Source organism: Scomber scombrus, chromosome 7 (genome assembly GCF_963691925.1).
Source record: "Scomber scombrus chromosome 7, fScoSco1.1, whole genome shotgun sequence".
NCBI classification, from domain to species: Eukaryota; Metazoa; Chordata; class Actinopteri; order Scombriformes; family Scombridae; genus Scomber; species Scomber scombrus.
Window position 1 is genome coordinate 27148358 of NC_084976.1, and position 18969 is coordinate 27167326.

At 42.8% G+C, this 18969-nt stretch overlaps 1 protein-coding gene across 2 annotated transcripts; it reads right to left on the reverse strand.

Moving 5' to 3' along the window:
• Nucleotides 1-226: 226 nt before the first annotated feature.
• stk40 (serine/threonine kinase 40) lies at nt 227-18969 on the reverse strand. 2 transcript variants are annotated; one of them, XM_062422592.1, is made up of 11 exons: nt 18788-18969; nt 15160-15286; nt 14435-14520; nt 13636-13779; nt 12380-12604; nt 11993-12045; nt 7145-7260; nt 5585-5729; nt 5027-5146; nt 4530-4614; nt 227-3886 (listed from the first exon to the last, which is right to left on the reverse strand). In XM_062422592.1, the coding sequence occupies exons 2-11, from the start codon at nt 15275-15277 to the stop codon at nt 3668-3670; spliced, it is 1311 nt and encodes a 436-aa protein (XP_062278576.1). In that variant the 5' UTR covers nt 15278-15286; nt 18788-18969; the 3' UTR covers nt 227-3667. The 2 variants fall into 2 exon arrangements, with proteins under 2 accessions (XP_062278576.1, XP_062278577.1); XM_062422593.1 differs by lacking the exon at nt 18788-18969 and adding an exon at nt 15457-15696.

Below are 18969 nucleotides of genomic sequence, written 5' to 3' on the forward strand. Positions count from 1 at the left end.
GAGGCACATGCAGATGACTGGCACAGAAGTACAATATATTCTGTAGACTGTATTGTACACATCTGCTAGAGAAATATGTGGAAGACAACAAAGAAAAACATTCATCACAAAAAGCCAACACTGAACATACTCCTACTGCTGGCTTTAGTGTCATTTTTTTTACAAACTGCTCCACCTACTGGTGGTAAAAGGAAGTGTTACAATACAGAGACAACACAAATTTGAACGTTTCCATATCAAAGTTTATTGCTGACATGCATGTAGAGATCTGATGAAGTAGAAAAATATGTTTTTTATACAAACGTGTTTTTCATCTGTACAATTACGCAGTTTTCTGTATCTAGATGCCCATTTCTGACCAAGCAGCTTAGAACAAATTATCCCATTGGGTTTTTAACTACACATATCATATCCTACACCAAGTTTCCAGTTGAAACAGTCAACAATATATTGGTTATATACTGAAGACTTATGACTTTAAAAGCAGGGAGAAAAATCATAAAAACTGAACTTTCTGAAAATTACTGACACAATTTTACTACTATCCAATTGTATATCAATTTTTGCTTTAGAGTTTCCTGTAAGACCCAAAAGAGTTTGTTACTCCGGCGCACCTTGCAAATTCAAAATCATGCAACACTCACATGTTTTACACAGAGTTTAACCTCACACTATTTCCATGCTTTTCAATCCACATTGCAGTCTACCAATACAACTCTGTCAAACAAACATTGAATGTGGTACAATCCACTAGCTAGAAAGTGAAACACTTTTTGATTAAGGGGGGGACAGATAATAACATCTACATCAAGGGTATATTGAACCTCTAGTTACTATTCTGTAGCTGGGCTATACTGGGCCTCATGGAAGATGGCGTAAGACACTTTCCACAGACGATCACTTAATGTCAGCATTCAGCGATGGCTATGGTGTTGGTGAAACACCCTCCTTTTCTGATGAACAACCTAGACTACTACAATACTGCTGTATACCCATGAAATTCACATTGAGGTGGGAGAAAGCCAACAGCTCTCTTGACATATTATTTTAGCCTCCGGATGTGGTGGTTGATGGCCAACGTGGCCTATAATGCACGTCAATAGGCATGTGTCGAAACAGAGTTGGTATCTCGCTGGGTAGAACTACATACAATACGACTGGCGCAGTCATGATGGTACATATTTACATACTGACCAGAGAGAGCAACCTTGTGTGGGGGATTTGGGGTTAATGATAAGGGGGAAAAAAACCTCCCGTAAATCAAAATAATGTGCGAGTATCATTTTTGTATTTTGTAAAAAATAGAACTATGCAAAAGTCAGTCTCGTTATTAGTGTAGCTTAAGTTGACCACAGACTTTGTGGCAAAATGGCAAGAAAATGATTTTGGAATCCAAAAAGGAACAAGAAAAAAAAAAAACAACAGATGCTACTCTTTCATGAATGTGGCTGAAAGAATCAGAATGAGATGGCTAAAGTAGAACCACGGTTGGAGTTAACAACACTTAAAGAGATTCAGGGCTTGTTTCACTGGCTTAAGTTACAACTAGTCTTAATAGATATTTCCATCTGAAGGAAATTTTGACTAATCACAGTCAGTGATACAAGCCCCAGTGGTTTGGGGGAAAAGTCTACACAAGTGAATAAATAAATCAACATGAATTACAAAGAGAAAAGAAAGAAAGACATTTGAAAATATTCCAGAGCCTATGATCATGCAAAAAGTATGAATATAAATAGGAAGAAGTCTAGATAGCCTAAAGCAGGTACCAATACGCAAAGGCAAGTTGCAGTGTACAGATGTCTAACAGTCACTGGTTAGTAGCTTTGCCATGGTTTGAAGAAACACTTTGATAAAAAGAGAAGAACGCATCAAAAGCCAAGACAACCCAGCAACTAAACTTAAAACCAATGAATCTGTATTTTCATTTCTCTATGAAATATTACAGTATCGATTACCAGCCACCAGCTAGTCTCTTAAAGAGCCTATAGTGGGATAATACAAGCATGTACAAGCATGTAGCTAGACAGAGGGCTTGAGAATGGCAATAGATATGTGATACTTTTCAATCTTTACTAGGCATCCATGACTCAGTTAAACATTCAGTCAAGCCCTGTCTTTGCAAAGCCTGCTCTGGTTTTCACAGTGTCTGCCACGGAGGCGGCAGGCCAGATAACAGAACACAAAAGATTGGAGGATAGCTTAAAGGGTCTGCGTCTGTCAGAGGTTCGACAGCTCTGCGGACCCTGGCCAGAAACACACACACAAATACACACACACACACACACGCACACACACGCACACACACACACGCACACACGTGATACTGCAGATGTATCAAAGCGTTGAATGACAGTTCACATTCATACTGAAAAAAAAAAAAGGAAACACTTGTCCCATGATCTGTCTTGATAAAGAGAAACAGGGAAGTTGGAATACCTGGAAGCCATTTGATTCTGAAAGAGGCTGTGGGTACCAGTTCCTTGGCTAAGAATCATTTTAAGACATGATTTTTGGCAATAGAAACATGACAGTGCCTGATCTTCACTATAATGGCACTGAGGAAGCGTTACCATCAATATGCCTTGGCATGGAGGATCCAACAGTTTTCCCGCTTTCAGTTCTTGGCATGTTGACTTCCAGGTACCTCACACTAGCTGCCTAGATGCTAAAAATAGATTTCCACAGGGATGAGCAAAAAGCAAGAGACAATGCGTTCTGCAAATATCAAAGAATGCTTGTACACATACTTTGATATTCAATATCTTCAATGCCAAAGGTAGGGATAAAATGCTACTCATTAAGGTAAATATGATAAAAAGCTTATTCAGATTTTTCAAAACCACTGAGATGGTTTCAAAGCATTATCACTCTGACAGAAAACATTAATGCTTTATGTCACTGGTGGCATCAAGACTCCATCGTTACAATCCCTTGTCTCAGAACAGTGAGCATGGTTTACCAACAGAGAGGAGAGACAGAGAGGTAGATTGATTTGAAGTCAGAGTTACAGACAGGACCAGTCTGGATCATTTGAGATACAGGAAAACGGCAGAGAGGAAGAGGAAGGAGTGAGAGGAGGAGGAGGGTGGAATGGAGGTATAGAGAAGTGACATCTGTGATCAGGTGATCTGACTTGAGGCAATACCATTAACCACTAGGAAGAGAAGGGGTTGCTACATGATTCTGGTCCTGTATTGCTCAGGAGATCCAGAGTTGATGGGAAAGTGTTAAAGTACGGAGATCTCAAAGGAGGATGAGGAATATGGGGTAAATATTCTCTGCAACGCTCCAGGCAGAGCCTTGTGTTAGGCCTGTGTGCGACTGTGCCATCAGGTTAGTTGCACAGTGAGATCTGACTGTGGATGACCTGAGGGCAAGGAACCTTTGGTTCGGATCTTCCTCCAGGCCGTTTCATGTTTCACTGGAGGATCTCAGACATGGGGAGTCAAGTTCTGGGTTGGCAGTTTGTTCTGGTACCCTCCTCATGCCCGTTCCACCTAGCTTGCCCAAAGCCCACCAACATATGGGGCCGTCTATGCCCTGGTTTGGGCTGGGCCCCATGTATGCGAGTTCAGTTTTAGGGCTTATCCTCAGTCTTCTCGGGACTCCGCAGGTCTCTTTACTCCCTGGGGAGGCCAGAGACTCTGAGATGGGTGGCTGAGGTCTACTTCCGGAGGAACCGCTGTGCCAGGATGGCAGCATCTAAGGGACTGACAGGCTGGGCGTCGTGGCCCAGACGCCTTACAGGTGGGATGCTGCCAAACTGACGCTTGGTGAGAAAGCTCTTGGCCTCATGGATAGTGTTCTTCTCTTCAGCCAGCAGCAGCTGCTGGCGCATATAGTTCTCAAACTCGTACTGTGAAGACTCTTCAATCACCTTGGCCTGGAAGAACAAAACATATTCAGTTTCAATTTTCTGTATTACTGCATTGGAATGGGAATCTTTAAACACCTCATGATTCAATTCACAAGGCTACAATGTGATGACAAAATGATTATTGGTGCATCTAGATGCATCAACATTTTTTATTTCTATACATGATTTGTTTTTGCACAGTTCTTAGTCCAATGTAATACAATATGAAACATAACCGGCAGAGATAAATAGTCTGCAGCCTTTTAATTTTAAAAAGTTAACTAGATTTGATTAATTAATTTGAAGGCACAATATACTTCATGTATTTCTCTCAAAAAGGTAATTATTTAGTCATTAAACCAAAAAAACGCTGCCTTTTGTTAAGATGAACTCTATCATGTACATGCTATAGACTGTCTGGGTGCTCCACTGCTCTAACAGCTGAGTTGCAACATCACATTAGTGACTATCATTTGGAAAACTGATCTTGAAAAAGATTTTTGTGAATTGATGCAGAATCGTCCACGTCTGAATCATGATGCATCTAAGAATCTATTTTTTCCCTCTATCTTTACTAGTCAATGTGATGCAACGTTTGTGCTAATCTAAATACAATCAGAAAAAATTAACATAAACATAATGTAAGGGAAAGCAAAGCAAACAACCTTACCTCTTGCATATGTTCTGAGTGATTGACTTGATCATCAATGTCAGGCACAACCTGCAGAGGGCCACTCAACGACGACACAGACTGCCTATGATTTACAAAAAGGCAGATTAACAAAGGTGAGCCTGACAAGTTTAAATGACCAGTGTGCAATAATTGTACAGAATACACGTACATGTGCAGACAATGAAACTGTGGCATCTAGTAGTAGACATTGTACACCAGGGATGTGCAAACTATTCCATACAGGTCCGTGTGGCTGCAGGTTTTCATTCCAACCGAGCAGGAGCACACCAGGCTTGATTCATTTGATCAGCTGATTTAAGGCTTCAGACCGTTGATTGGTTGAATTGTGTGCTCTTGATTGGTTGGAACAAAAACCTGCAGGCCCTTTATGGAATAGTTTGGGCATGCCTGTTGTACACAAAAAATAAACCCAGACCTCAGAATCAACCCATTTTAATGTAATGATTGTAACATCCAGCAGGGGGAGCAATTACCATGAGGCAATGATGGCACTGAGCGACTCCAGCACCTCTCCTGCAGTCAGCCTCTGCTGAGGATCCAGCACCAGCAGCTTACGGATCAGGCACACCGTGTTCTCTGACACTCGACCATCCCTGTGAGGAGGTGGAGGGGGAACAGCAAGGGACAGTTTTATTGGCAAAATGTGACCATAAGTCACAAGTCAACAAAGCCTGTATTGAAAGATTACACTGCCATTATTGCTTCAGGTTGAGCCTGGTGATACAAATGTGGTAAATTGCAGCAAATGTTTCACATTATAACAGTTTGTTTAGAAACATTTTTAATTCATTTGAAGGTCTGAAAGCCATGCAGTCTGTTGTCACATGCTCAAGAATATTCTGTAACAATCTTCTGTAAAAACTGATTTTATTAACTCATTTGTAACTCTGCACCACAGAACAGAGGACAAACAGTACAAACAGTACAAACTACAGTAAATGTGTTTCATACATTATGTTGTAAGATCAGTTCAGTTACATTGCTCTGGATAAACATCCAAACACAGAAACGTAGACAGGGAAAGTACTCACTCTGGGATAGAGTATTCAGCAGCCTTGATCTTACGGAAGAGCTCTTGAGGTATGCTGTCATAAAAGGGGAACTGGCCGTATAGCATGGTGAACAGGACCACACCAAGAGCCCACATGTCGCTGGGTTTACCACGGTACGGCCGACCTGTGATTAAGATAGAGAGGGTGTAGGATAAGCATTTGATATCCACAGATGTAACTATTTACATGATAAAAACAAAGTACTTAACTTTCCTCCGCTGGCCATAAAAGCCATAAAAGCCTGAAATCAACATTTTATTTGGGGCAATAACACCTTTTACCCTGTGTGACTCATTGGTGATCAACAAGTTCAATTCTTGACAAGTCACCCAGTTTAATGATTAACAAGATGAGCAAAGACAAACACAAGTGTTGACTCCATATCCATTAAACTTCCAAGAAATTTCCAGCACACCACAGTCTTTTGAAACGGCAAAACTGCTTTTATAATTAACCCTAAGCCATTAAATTAGCCATGGATTGGTGATGAATAAACTAGAGCCAGTGCGGCAGGGGGGCATCATGGCTGTGCGAGACCATAGGCAGTGTTATTACAGCCAGGCAGGCGGCAGCAACAGCAGCAGGCAATTATGTTAAAGCTTGTGACACACACACACACATACACATACACACACTCAAACAGGCAGGGGATGGGAGGGGAAGGGGTTAGATGGGAGTAGTTTCCCTCCAGTGAGTCATCACTGTGTGAGTCACTGAAGCTCTGTTTAATTGTGTGCCTGTCACGTTATGCTGATATACATTTGAGTGGCTGAAGGTGAACAACTCCTGTTTAAAATCTTGTACGCTGTTCAAGATGAAGCTCTGGAAATTAATGTTTAAACTGGCGGACGCCGGGGTCTGTCATGAGGAGCTTGCGACATCAACGTGATCGGTGTGTGCCACTCAAGTCTGCACATTTATCTCTTGACTAATGAGCTGAACAATACAAATGGATTTCCGCTTTTCACAGACACAGAAACTGTCCCTCACAAAGAGGAAACGGCTTCCTTTGCAGACACATACCATGAGAAAATGCAACATCACAATGATTACACAAACAAAGACTGAAAAAAAAGAAGCTATTCCTAGCTTTTGTCAGTCCACGATTGCAACACAAGCTCTTTCTTGTTGCTTAATAACCGGAAAATCAAACACAAGACTGACTGCTAAACGTTACGCAATGCCCTTTTAAAAGAATCCCAGGATTCCATCTGGACCCGGATCGACGAGGGTCACTCTTCTAACGGGAGCTGCTGGCCTTTAAAGACTGCCATTAAAGGAAATACAGACAAGTGTGTATCTCTTGCGGTGACTACACTTAACAATAAATCTTATTTCACATTTAACACTGGACAGCATCAAATCTGAGGCAATGAGGAAGGTTTTCCCACCAGTCACACACTGGCTGATATAAACCACACATAACCAAATGTCAGAAAGGAACTTTTCAGAAATTTGCAGGCAGTCTGAAAAGCACCTTTGTTGTGCATTAAAAAGCAAAAAAAAAAAATCATGCAAAATGTCTTGTTTTTCACTCACCACTTAATACATCAGGGCTGATGTAGGCCGGACTTCCTCTCTGGTCTTTCAGCAGGTCGTCCTCGCTCACCAGGTGTTTTCCCAAGCAGAAGTTGGTGATGGTGATTCTGTGTGTCCTGCAGGCACACACACACACACACACACACACACACACACCTGATGAATACCTTTTATACTTCTTGAATCAAAACATTACTACTATAATGAAATTGTAAAATTTCCAAAGATCCGCACTGTCAGTATTCTCCCCTTTTACTTGATCAAACTATGGCGAATGCTTAGTGGCAAAGCAGTCTTACTCATAGTGTAAGTTAAGAATGTGAAACACCGCACAGTCACAGTTCCGAGCATGAAGTAAACACAGGCTGACAGAGACAGGGAGAACTTGCTAGCATGCCTCGTTGTTTTAACAATGTTACGGTTCACTGGGCCTTAAAAACACATCACTATCTCATGATTGCCAGACGCAAAACAGGAGTATGCAAACCCTTATTAGAGGAAAAGTCTCCCATTTCCTTATACTATACATGCATTAAAAGAATAAAGAAGACTATTAAACTGTGTGGAGGTCTCCCTGTGTGCTGTATATTCCTCAAAATGTGTTTGCTTTGATTTAATATATCATTGTAGATTATCTGTCTGACTCCACATCTGCAGCAGTTGGTTTATTCTCTACTTTTAAGCATGCAGGTTCATCTCACAGAAAGAAATCTGTTATTGATCCTCAGGCCATTGCAACTATTGACAACATTTAAACTGCAAAAGCAGAGACTCTTCAACTATAGATGACTGTTTTACCACGTGGGCCTCTAAACTCTTGGTCAGCCATGCATTAGGGATCTTTCGTAGATAATTCTTTAATGCGACTTTATTTTATTTTCTGTGTTTTCCTGTAAAGCTTTCTGTAAACTAAGATGCTTTACGCAAAGTGAGTTTGTCATCAACGTTACTGTTTTAGCCGACGGCTTTAGACATTTTGAAAACAAGATCAAGACACACTGGCGCTTCAAAGTCTGTAAAGGTCTTCTGCTGTTAGCAGCGATGTTTGATTAATTTGGTTTCTGTGGAAACAATGTGGCACTATATTTTGTCTGACTCATCAAGGTAAATTGAGTTTGCTCGTGGCACAGTGAAACCTAACAGTATTAAAGCCGAGGGACTGTGGACTGTTCTGTATCACTGTGTTCTTTTAGAGGAGAAAGAGAAAATAAAAAAGCCACACTTTGACAAACATATGAGTCAACCTGTGGCTTGGGATAATTGTCTTGATGACTCAGCCTGAATGGTGATGGGCTGGCAAACGAATATATAAAGCTCACGAAGATTTAAAATATGTACACAAATGTGCAACTTCAAGTGCACCCACACAATCACTCCCATGCTAAACACGCACACACCAGAGCACACACACACACCGAAATGCACTCAAGAGCACATGAGCGCACACAAAAGAAGCCACGGTCTACAGCCCGGGTCCTCTCTGGATCACGCTCCTCACCCACATCCGCTTTCTAAAAAGCCTTAGGTCAACAGCTTCCCTTATTCTCTCTCACTTTCACACCCTGCTCCATCACATACACTCGCTGCTCCCATTACAAGGTCTGGAGCCAATTCCTCTCAAACGCTCGACCAAATGTTCCGATCTCAATCTTCCCATAGAATGTGAGGTCCACATAATTTCCAGCTGCTTATGTGATTCAACCCTTCAACAGCTTTTCTTATCCGAGTCTCTATAACCATATAGCGTCCTTGTGATCTGCAGAAGGATGGGCCAGGGCAACAGAGCGCAATGCTTCAAGGACCCTCGACATAAAAGCTTCCTTTATGGAGTCTGTTCTTTTGTCTGTGTGCATCACGACCCAAGCTTCTATTCTTGCACCGGAGATTGGGAAAATGAAATTGCATGTTTGCCTCGTGAGGCAAGGGTCCCTGAGGACTGAGGAGACCACACCATCGCTGCTTCCTGGTCATGTGACCCCGGGTTGTCAGGAAACCAGAAACCTAAACAGGCCCCCCCCCGCAGACTTCTCTCTCCCAGCAACATTTTGCTGAAAATACACCAGCTGACGAGAAAGGGGGTTAAACGCAGGGCAACCTTTTCTGAGACAAGCATATTTCATTTCTCAGAACTGTTGGGAAGTAATGATTTGGAGGTTTTCACTGAAACCAAAACTTTACTGTAGCAAACGTTTTTATCTTTGATATCTAATGTGCATATTATTGCATCTCAGCAGATTACTATTTAACACATTTGCATGTTTCAAAAAGGTGATATAAGCATTTACAAGAATTTTTTCTATGTTCTTAATGTCTTTTTCACCCCATTTATATTCCATACTGCACAAATAATCTACTCAATTTTAGTTCAGTCAGTATCAGTCTGTCTGTCACATGATACAATATTCCTGATGTAAACTGACAGGAACCCCTTGCTGCAGTATGTTTCTCTGTGAATGGTTATGGCCTTTTAGACATACATTTAAAATGTAGGAGGTCAACAGCTCCAACATACATAGTCAACAACGCTGACATCCTGCTTTCATAACAGCTGGCTGTGCAAGAGGAAATCGCATCATTCTTGCATAAACTGCTGAGCTTGTTGATGGCATCGGTGCCTTTCCCAGAGTGACAACAAGAAGAAGCAGGAGGAGGAGGAAGAGAAAGACAGGGGATTTTGGGATGAGTCCATCCCATTCTGACTGTACATTCATACATGTCCAGGGTGGAGTGATGGAGGAAACATGCAACTAAGCAAAGTATGATGCATGCAGGAGACAGGAAAAAGTGAAAAGAATAAAGGATATGACAAAATGGGAACAAATCATAAAGACAATAAAAGCAGGAAGGGGACTCGGGTGTAAAAGAACACAGAAAAAAGCAGAGTAGAGGGTAAATAAATGATGACTGTGTGTGCACATGCATGTGTGTGTGTGTGTGTGTGTGTGTGTGTGTGTGTGTGAGTGAGTGAGTTAGTGTGTGTGACGTGCATTGTGGTATGAGTCAGCGCTGAGCTATGGGGCCTTTGGCAGGCCTCTCCTTTGTCTCCAGCTGGGACGGAGTGTTCCGCTCATCTGCTCTGCTCCCCGCCACCCTCCTCCCCTGACCAAAACACTCTCCTGTTTCATCACCGCCACTACTGCTGCTGCTGCTGCTTGCTGCTGCTGGTAGAGGCAACGGGCTGTGATGCCTGAGATGCAGAGTGTTTATGTGGTGAAAAGATAAGCCGGGGAAGTGACATCTCAATACATGTACTCACACATGCAGCTCATGTACGAGGAGTAGACTGTGGGACAACTCTGTGATGCAAGCTTACTAGATGTTTGGATGCAAAGGTGTGTGCGAGCACGCGTAGGAACACGAGAGTGTGTCGGTGTTAGTCTTGTGGGATGTTAAATCAGCATCTCCAAGACTGTGAAGCATAACTCTGCTGTTCAGAGGCAACCCACCATAGGACTAATGCAAAAGCTGAAAGAATTCCTCTCAATACGGATAAATTCATTAGTGTCGCAACAATTAATGATTACATTCGTCAACTATTAAATTAATCGACAATTACTTTGATAATCAAGTCATTTTTTAAGATGAAAAAGTCCAAAGTACTTTAAACAGTAAACTGAATACCGTTGTGTTGTTAACTAAACAAGGATGATATCTTGGGCTTTTGGAAACAGTGACTGACATTTTCACTATTTTCTGACATTTTATGGACCGAACGACTAATCGATTAATAAAAAAAAATAATGAGCAGATTAATCGATAAAGAAAATAATCATTGGACGCAGCTCTTCAATTAATATTAAAAAGAAAGCAGCAGCATTAATATCAGTATTCACACTGTGAAAGTGGCTTTCACCCCTAATACACAATATACACTATCTCTCTCACACATTCATACATATGTTTTGAGAGGGCTTTACAGACGAGTAGTTTTTTTAATTCTGCAGCGCCTGTCTGAACTGCAGCTGTGACCTGAGGTGCACTCACCGGGGTCCTGTTGCACCCCGCCACCCCAAACGCTCGTCTCTCCCACTGAGAACAAAGCAGTGGGCATATTCTTTTCTGTCCAGTCCACCCTTCACTTCAAAAAAAAGAAAAAAATCCAACTATGGGGAATGAATCATCAGCCTTTACTCAACACAGATCCAGAGTCAAGCATGAGAGAGAAAGGCTTTGGGTTCCTTCGACTGAGCTCACTCTTAGTCTGAGAATGTGACCTCTGCTTGGGTTTAAAGCCAGCTGCACACAGGATACAGCCTGCTGGGGCCAGCAGAGGCCTTTCTTTCACACGTGAGATGAGACAGAATGACTTACTGGCAGGATAAAATGACTGATGCGGTCTAATGAGACATGTTATTGGCCATTAGGCATGTTCCGACCGGCGATTGGATCGTATATCGGCAATTTGTTTTTTTCCTAAGCCGATTTGAACTAACTTACCATCAGAACTAAAATGTTATAAAAGATCTCTAGAATCTGCACTGAACTGTGCATTTAGATTTCTGGTGGAGCTGCATATCCACCCACTGTAATGTTTCACAGCACGAGTGATTATATTTAAATCTTTAATTACAAAGCAGTTCGCGGTCTTTTTTTCCACATCACATCTCTGTTCTCCATATGCCTGCTCATTGCTCACCAAAACTTTGCTCTGCGCTCCACGAGAGTAGTTAAGGTCATCGGTACAATTTGGATTGTGATATTAAACATAAGATAACGTTAAATAAAAAATGATGCCCCCCTCCACCTCTTCCTTGGGTATTGGCGATCTCACAGGTTGATGATAAGACTACTGAGAATATCACCCAACCCTATTGGCCATCAAAGGCCGAATGAGTGAATGAGTCTTACCGTTTGTTCAGCACCATGTTTCCCAACTTGAGGTCTCTGTGCACTATGTTTTTCTGCAGGCAGGAGACAGACAGAGAGAAGAAAAAAAAGTGTTTGTGCTTAGTGGATCACTGGTATCAAAACAATCATTTTGTTTCTGGGAGTGGCACACAAGCATGGGAAATGAGTAATCAGAAAGGATGTGCAGCTAGCAAACAAAAAATGTTCTCCCACAAACGACAAAAACATTGTAGTACGACAGCTTTGTTCATTGATGAAAATGAAAATTTGAAAAAATGAAAAGTGCACGTTTGTATTTTGTGGGATCATGTCATAGATAAAGCCTTTTTCTTTAGAGAAATGCAGCTTATCTTAGAGTAGTCCACCTAAATCCTGCCTTAGACTCACCTTATGTAGGGCCTCCACCACACGCACCACATCGTAGAAGATGACTATGGCTTCGCGCTCGCTCAGTCGCTTCTCCTTTATGACATAATGCTGTAGGTTTATTAAATCTGCCGTCTTGTCGCTGAAGTCATGAGCACACAGGCAGTCCAGCACTAGGCAGATCCGCTTCTTCATCTTGCGCACCTTGTTGGCCTCCATGTCCTCCACTATTTCGTAAGCTCTATCCTGGGGAACACCAACAAAGAGAAGTGTGAGTGGTGTTGATGTAATGTATTTCAGAGGCACTTTCTGACTGCGTCCAATCAATATAAGCTGAATGCATCAAACTGATTCATGTACTATCATCACGCTGATTCATTCAGTATAGAGGGAAATGGATTCAAGCAGGGTAGAGGTCATCAATCAACAGCCTGCATGTAGCCAATGTGAATGAGACACATCTGCCCCTCCACACTGGGTGGTGAAGGACGAATAACAAAAGGTCATTCCTCTTCTTCCAACTCCAGTCTAAGCAGAGTCACCACTTCTCATTGATTTCTGTATCAGGTTGTCATTTTTTATTTATTTTAGACGTAGCCCACCTCTGAAAGCTTTCATTATTAAACTGGTTCTCCCAGTGAAGATGCACTATAATAATCCAATCAATATTGCAGACCTAAACGAATCAGAGCGCATGGCTCGATGCTGCTATTCTGAGAACACCGGCAGAGTAGAACAGACAGGATGTGAAAGAGAGACAAAGAGGGAAAACAAAGAGAGAGGGATAGAGAGAGAGAGAAGGCAGATGGAACAATAACAAAGTTAGAGGAGGAGGAGGAGGCAGACGGGAAGACAGGTGAGGGAGGGGGTCTCATTGTGAATGGATGGGGCTGTGAATAGAGAATGGCTGCAGATAAATATGGCTTTTAATGGTATGCTCACTTCTCTGTTGAAACTACCCTGATAAGGAAAATACAAGCAGCTGGCTGGACTAATGACAGGCTTACCTCTGCTATTACTGAGCAGATAAGAGCATGTTGTTACTTGTACTTTATGATGACGCCATAATCTGAACTGAATAGAAAGTGACAGAAACGTCTCCATGGTGATGTTGGCGTTTTCAGCTTGCTCAGTTATACAGAACTCGCCCACATTGTTCTGAGTAATAAAAATGAATAAATAAATAAAAAAGAAGAACTATTTTCTTTATTTAACCATGAGATTAATTATTTGACAAATATATGCACACATGCAAATGCGTGCACGGCTCATTCTACCTGGAAGAGGCCGTGATGGTGCACCACCCCATCCTGGTTGTGCAGCAGAGAAAGGAGGGAGTACTCTGTGTGCAGCAGCATCTTCCCCTGCCTCTCCTCCTGAGTCTCCCCGGCAGAGTCCACTCGTTCCTCCAGCGTCAAGATCTGCCATTAGCACACAAGAGCACACAGCAAACATTAGAGGTCAAGCCTGTACAGGATCGGACAGCGGAGACAGCTTTAACCATTTATGTTGAAGATTATCATCAATCCTGACGCTAAACCTTTTCATGACTGAAGACATGACACTGATTTACATCTGTTCAGCATGTAGCGAAGAGTTACAGTGTGTGGAGTGGAGCAGCCAATGCAATAGTATAGCTTTAACAGTGGCTCATATCCTAATGTAAAGTAAACAAGCTGTGCAGCAGACACTGAGGCGCTGTAGTCACGGGTATGAGGGGAGGGTCACGCACTGACTCACTACATGGTCTTGGGGGTTAAAAGTTGGCATTCCAGGTGGGGCGCTACCTTCCTCCCTCCCATTCCTCTTCTATAACCCTCCGTTGTGTAACAGACATTGGATAGCCCCAATAAACAGACTGCCCTTGCTATGGTTTCGTTGTTTGTGCCAAACTGAAAGAGGGGGGGAGGCAATAAATGAACACCAACAAAGGAAGGTCAAAGGTTCAGAAGTCTACTGGGACACCACAGCTTTGTTTTGAATTATTAGCTACATTTTCTATTGAATTATGTGCTTTAATTGCTGTGTTTGCGCTACAGAGAAACACCAATAAAAGAGTCAACTTGACACACTTACTTTCAGCTGATAGAAGTCATCGGTGCCGTCCTTTCTGGCCAGACACTGCACTATGCTGGGCACTGGTGAGTTGCCCAGGCGAGGCCCTGCAAGTATAAGAAAGGGAACAGCTGCATGACCAAAAGGCAGGCTACATGCCGGAGTGTGTGCTCTCACTGCAACTCATTAAAGGCTGCATGTGCTCGTACCCATTAACACCGCTAGTGTAATGTTTTCTTTGGCGCTCTGCAGTTGAGTCGTGTAGTAGAAAAACAATTTGAGAGCACGGGAGAGAAATACATCTTCCGGGGAGGGGGGGGGGGTAACCTTGCCCCGGGACGGTCTCAGACGTTTTCTGGCCGATGTCATGGGGATCAGCAAAATTCTTGGCATTCTTGTCTCAGGCGTACATACACACAAAGACACCCCGCAACTCTTACAGTCACACACACACACACACACACACACACACACACACACACACACACACACACACACACACACACACACACACACACACACACACACACACACACACACACACACACACACACACACACACACACACACACACACACACACACACACACACACACACACACACACACTTCCTGATTTCCTACACAGATACAAGCCACACATACAAAAACAAAAATGTACACTAAATCTCAGCCGCACAGGCGTTTCTGACAGGCTACTATTTTCATACTTTTGGGGCCCGGGCAAAGCATGAGTAGCCTCCTTACCAAGAATGAAGGGCCCGGCTCTCTTGGCGTTGCTGCCAGATATCCCAGGACATTGCAGCTTGCTGGCCCTGCCTGATGTCTCTCCAGCCCCCCTCTCTGACGAGCGCCGCTTTGACATACTGGAGCTCTACGGGGGAATAAATCAGATTAGTACACAGGATAAAGATAGTCGAGTTAGTGCGTAAGAGCATGTGACTGCAAGGACACAAACTTTAAACCATGACGACGAATATTTCTGGTAACTTGTAACCAAACAATGCTTTTTATAAATAGTCCGTTTAAAAATAGAAAGTATACCCAGAGCTTTTAGCAGTAGTCCTGCAGGCTTGGTGGAGAGTGCAATGATTAGTGGTCAGAGTGAGCACAAGTGAAAAGAGGTAAACTCCAGGGCAGCTCCTCCCAGCCTATTTTAAATATCCCTCCCACACATTTACCAACACCTCAGTGTGAATGTGAGGCCATTACGGCTCCATTCAGAATGATGGCTGCTGGTGTCAAGGGTGACACCTCAGATTCAATCTCCCCCCCAAACAGGCGATGCAAATGTACCACAATCTGCAATTTAAAGCACTTCCATAGAAATTCACTGCGCTGGCATACGGTTCTTTTAAAAACACATGCTTTTTTTTTTAAATTTGGGTCTCGTCTCATCTTTAGCTTTTCCTGTTGCAGTGGACGTGGGTTTAGAAAATCCTTCCGCTCTTAATCTGTGTGTTTCATCTCAAAATCTGTACAGCCGGCTTATCTGCACAGACCTTCCTCTGAAAAGACATGCATGTACCAACAAGGCTGAAACACACACACACACACAAAAAAAGCCAAGCCCTTACGCTATGATAAGGAACTTGATTCACACGCTAGGATAACCACTGACAGTATGACACATCATCATTACACATACTATTTTAACCGCTGCAGCAGATCTACCTCCCAGAAATCAGAGAGCAAGAGAGGTATGCTTTGTTTACTGATGCCGAGTTCTTATGTGATGAAACCCCATCTGTTTCCCGTAACAGGGAAGTAGTGCCTTGAACCGAGAGGAATGATTCACCCCCGCTGTCATCCAGAGTTTCCATTGGACAGAAATGCTTAAATGTCCAGGTGACGACACCAAAAGAAGAGCCTCTGACATGTGCGTCATGAAAAAAATGAAAGAAAAAAAAACAATTAACTTATCGAGGTTAGGTCCACAAGAAAGGCGACACACAAAATGACACATGAAGTAAAAATGTTGCAGACTGATAATAAATGAAAGAATATTTTAGCTACACAAGCGAGGTGATTCAGACTGATAAAATGTACAGCTCCTCTTAATCTGCAGACGACACTGACTAACGCCAAAAAACTTCTGAATATGTAACCAGTCTTGCAAGTGGAGCAAAGGGAAGAAGAAAAAATGAGTATGTTAATGAATTATTAATCTTCTTGTTTTAAAAACTTAATTGTGCGCCCGCTCGCCAGTTGGCGTTTTTTGGGGAGGCACGGAGGCATGGACAGTTGGCAGTCAGTATGGGCTGGTATAAATTCTCACTTCCATGAGGCTTTTTGTGATCCCAGACAGCAGACAGTGTCATCATCATGTCTCTCGCCCATCTGTCTCCATCTCCACTAGTCATCACCCACTGAGTCTGATGAGCTGAGGTTTTCTGACAGCGTTTATGGCACAAGCCAGAGTGACACCGAGTCACGCTGCCAATAGTAAGCGAGCATCTTACTCTAGACTACTCTAAGAAAAGCAACGGATAATCAACTACAGCGATTCATGAGGCTCCAGGGTAGGAAACGATACAAACTTTTTTCCCCATTCAACAGCCAAAATGGTTAGAAGAAGTGACCGTGTACACACTGCGTCCAGAGCTGAAAGATTAAAAAAAAAAAACATTTTAAATTATAGGTTGTGTGCACGAGAACGCCTGCTTGATTAACTAAAAGTAAGCAGACAGAACCAAAAACTAAACAGGCATTACATTTGTGGCCATTTCCTACAAAAGTTATCTGGGAGTGTGCTCTGTATTCATTTACTTCTCTCTCCACAGCAGCCACCTATCCAACATGCAGCGTGGACTTGTAACACTAAACTGACTCATGGACAGAAAACTGCAACACAACACACAGCAAAATGGACCCAAGGCTATTCATCTACCTACTAAAAAACCAGCTGCACTGCTGCAGAGCACCAACCCCCTAACACATCTAAAAAAGGCAAAGGTCAATGCAACCAACTAATGCACACTGACCTAAATGACATCAGCGCGATGACAGCACACAGCTATCCTTTTCTGACACTGCCTTGCCTCTCTGCACAGCCAGTGATCTGGCAAGCAAGACTGCCTCTGCCTCTGACTGTACAAGAGGGAGGACAAGAACAGATACAAGCCTCTGAATCATATCACACAACAAAAAAAAAGGAGAGACACGCTGCCGGTGCCCACGAGAAATGTGGGCTCCTTAAATAGTATCAGAACAAAACAACCACGTAGGTGTCTCAAGATCCACCCACCAGACTCCGTGCTACTTGTCTGGCTCTGCAAGCTTGATTGCAAAATCAAAGTATTATCGAGACAAGACAAAGAAGGCAAAAAAAGACACTTGGTAGGTAGGTAGGTAGTAAACATGCGGGTGTGATCAGACCAATGGATCCACAAATAGATTTAAAAAAAGACCGGACAAAGCGTTGAAGCAGCTCGAAGGTCATGCATGCTTCAGTCCTGCTGCTTGGACGACATGTCAATCAATCATGTCACCTCTCTTTCACACACATACTCACATCTAGCGCTATCTATCCAAACCTACCTTTAAACTGCAGTTGTTGTCTAACTTAACGCTATCCCCAATCACGACGTCCTTGACCAACACACAACAAAGCTGTGGTCACAAGGTCACACTGTAAAATAATAATAATAATATTTTTTTTTTTTAAAACACACTTGACGAATAGAGAAAAAAATATATAATTACAAATGCACAGTGTCACGCGTTGATGGTGCCATTTTGCGACCACAAGGTCTGGACACCGTTCAAGCTCCTGGCAGCGAGTGTTGTATAAACCCTGACGTTATGCCTTGCAACTTGTGCAAAAAAAAAACACTCAAAGGACAGCTAATAACTTGAGTAGACAGGTGGTAATGTGTTTCACCCACAACAACCGGTATTTGGCCGCGGTGAGTCGCTTTAAAACACATACTAAACCGCATTACCAGGCTGTGAGACATTTAACCAAACACCATTTTTTTAACGATGTGTATATTTACGTCAGGTAACATTAACCCAAGCTGGAGTGTAGATACAAGTTTACAAGCAGGGGGAAAAGCATAAAAAGCTGGGTGAATCCCTCGGCTAAAGACGGTACCACAGCAGCAGCACACCGGCCACACAAAGGGGCTCACAACACAACAAGGAGTTGAGCTTTCGGTGCAAACTACACGGAGCAGCCGTGAGCTAGGTAGCGGCTACTTTAGCACGTATCGGTTCGTTTCGGAGAGGTTTTTAATAATGTCACTGCTAGTAGCCAAGCGACGTTATCTAACGCCGAGAACAGCCGGGAGGCCATTTAAACAAAGTAGGTAACATTACAGCTGGCTAGCCGTGCCAGAAAGCTAGATAGCAACGTAGTAACCACCTCGCTTACCTCGAGCCAAAACCGCCGGGTAAAGTCTGCGTTGTCTCGTTACAACGTCGACATTTCTTCGGGCAAACGTTTGCGGTGGACAAACTTGATTTAAATGGAAGAGACCACAGAGGGTTGGTTTCAGATTGTTTAGCCTCTGTTACCGAAATGAGCAATTAAGGAAAAGCCTCCGCTCTTCTCTG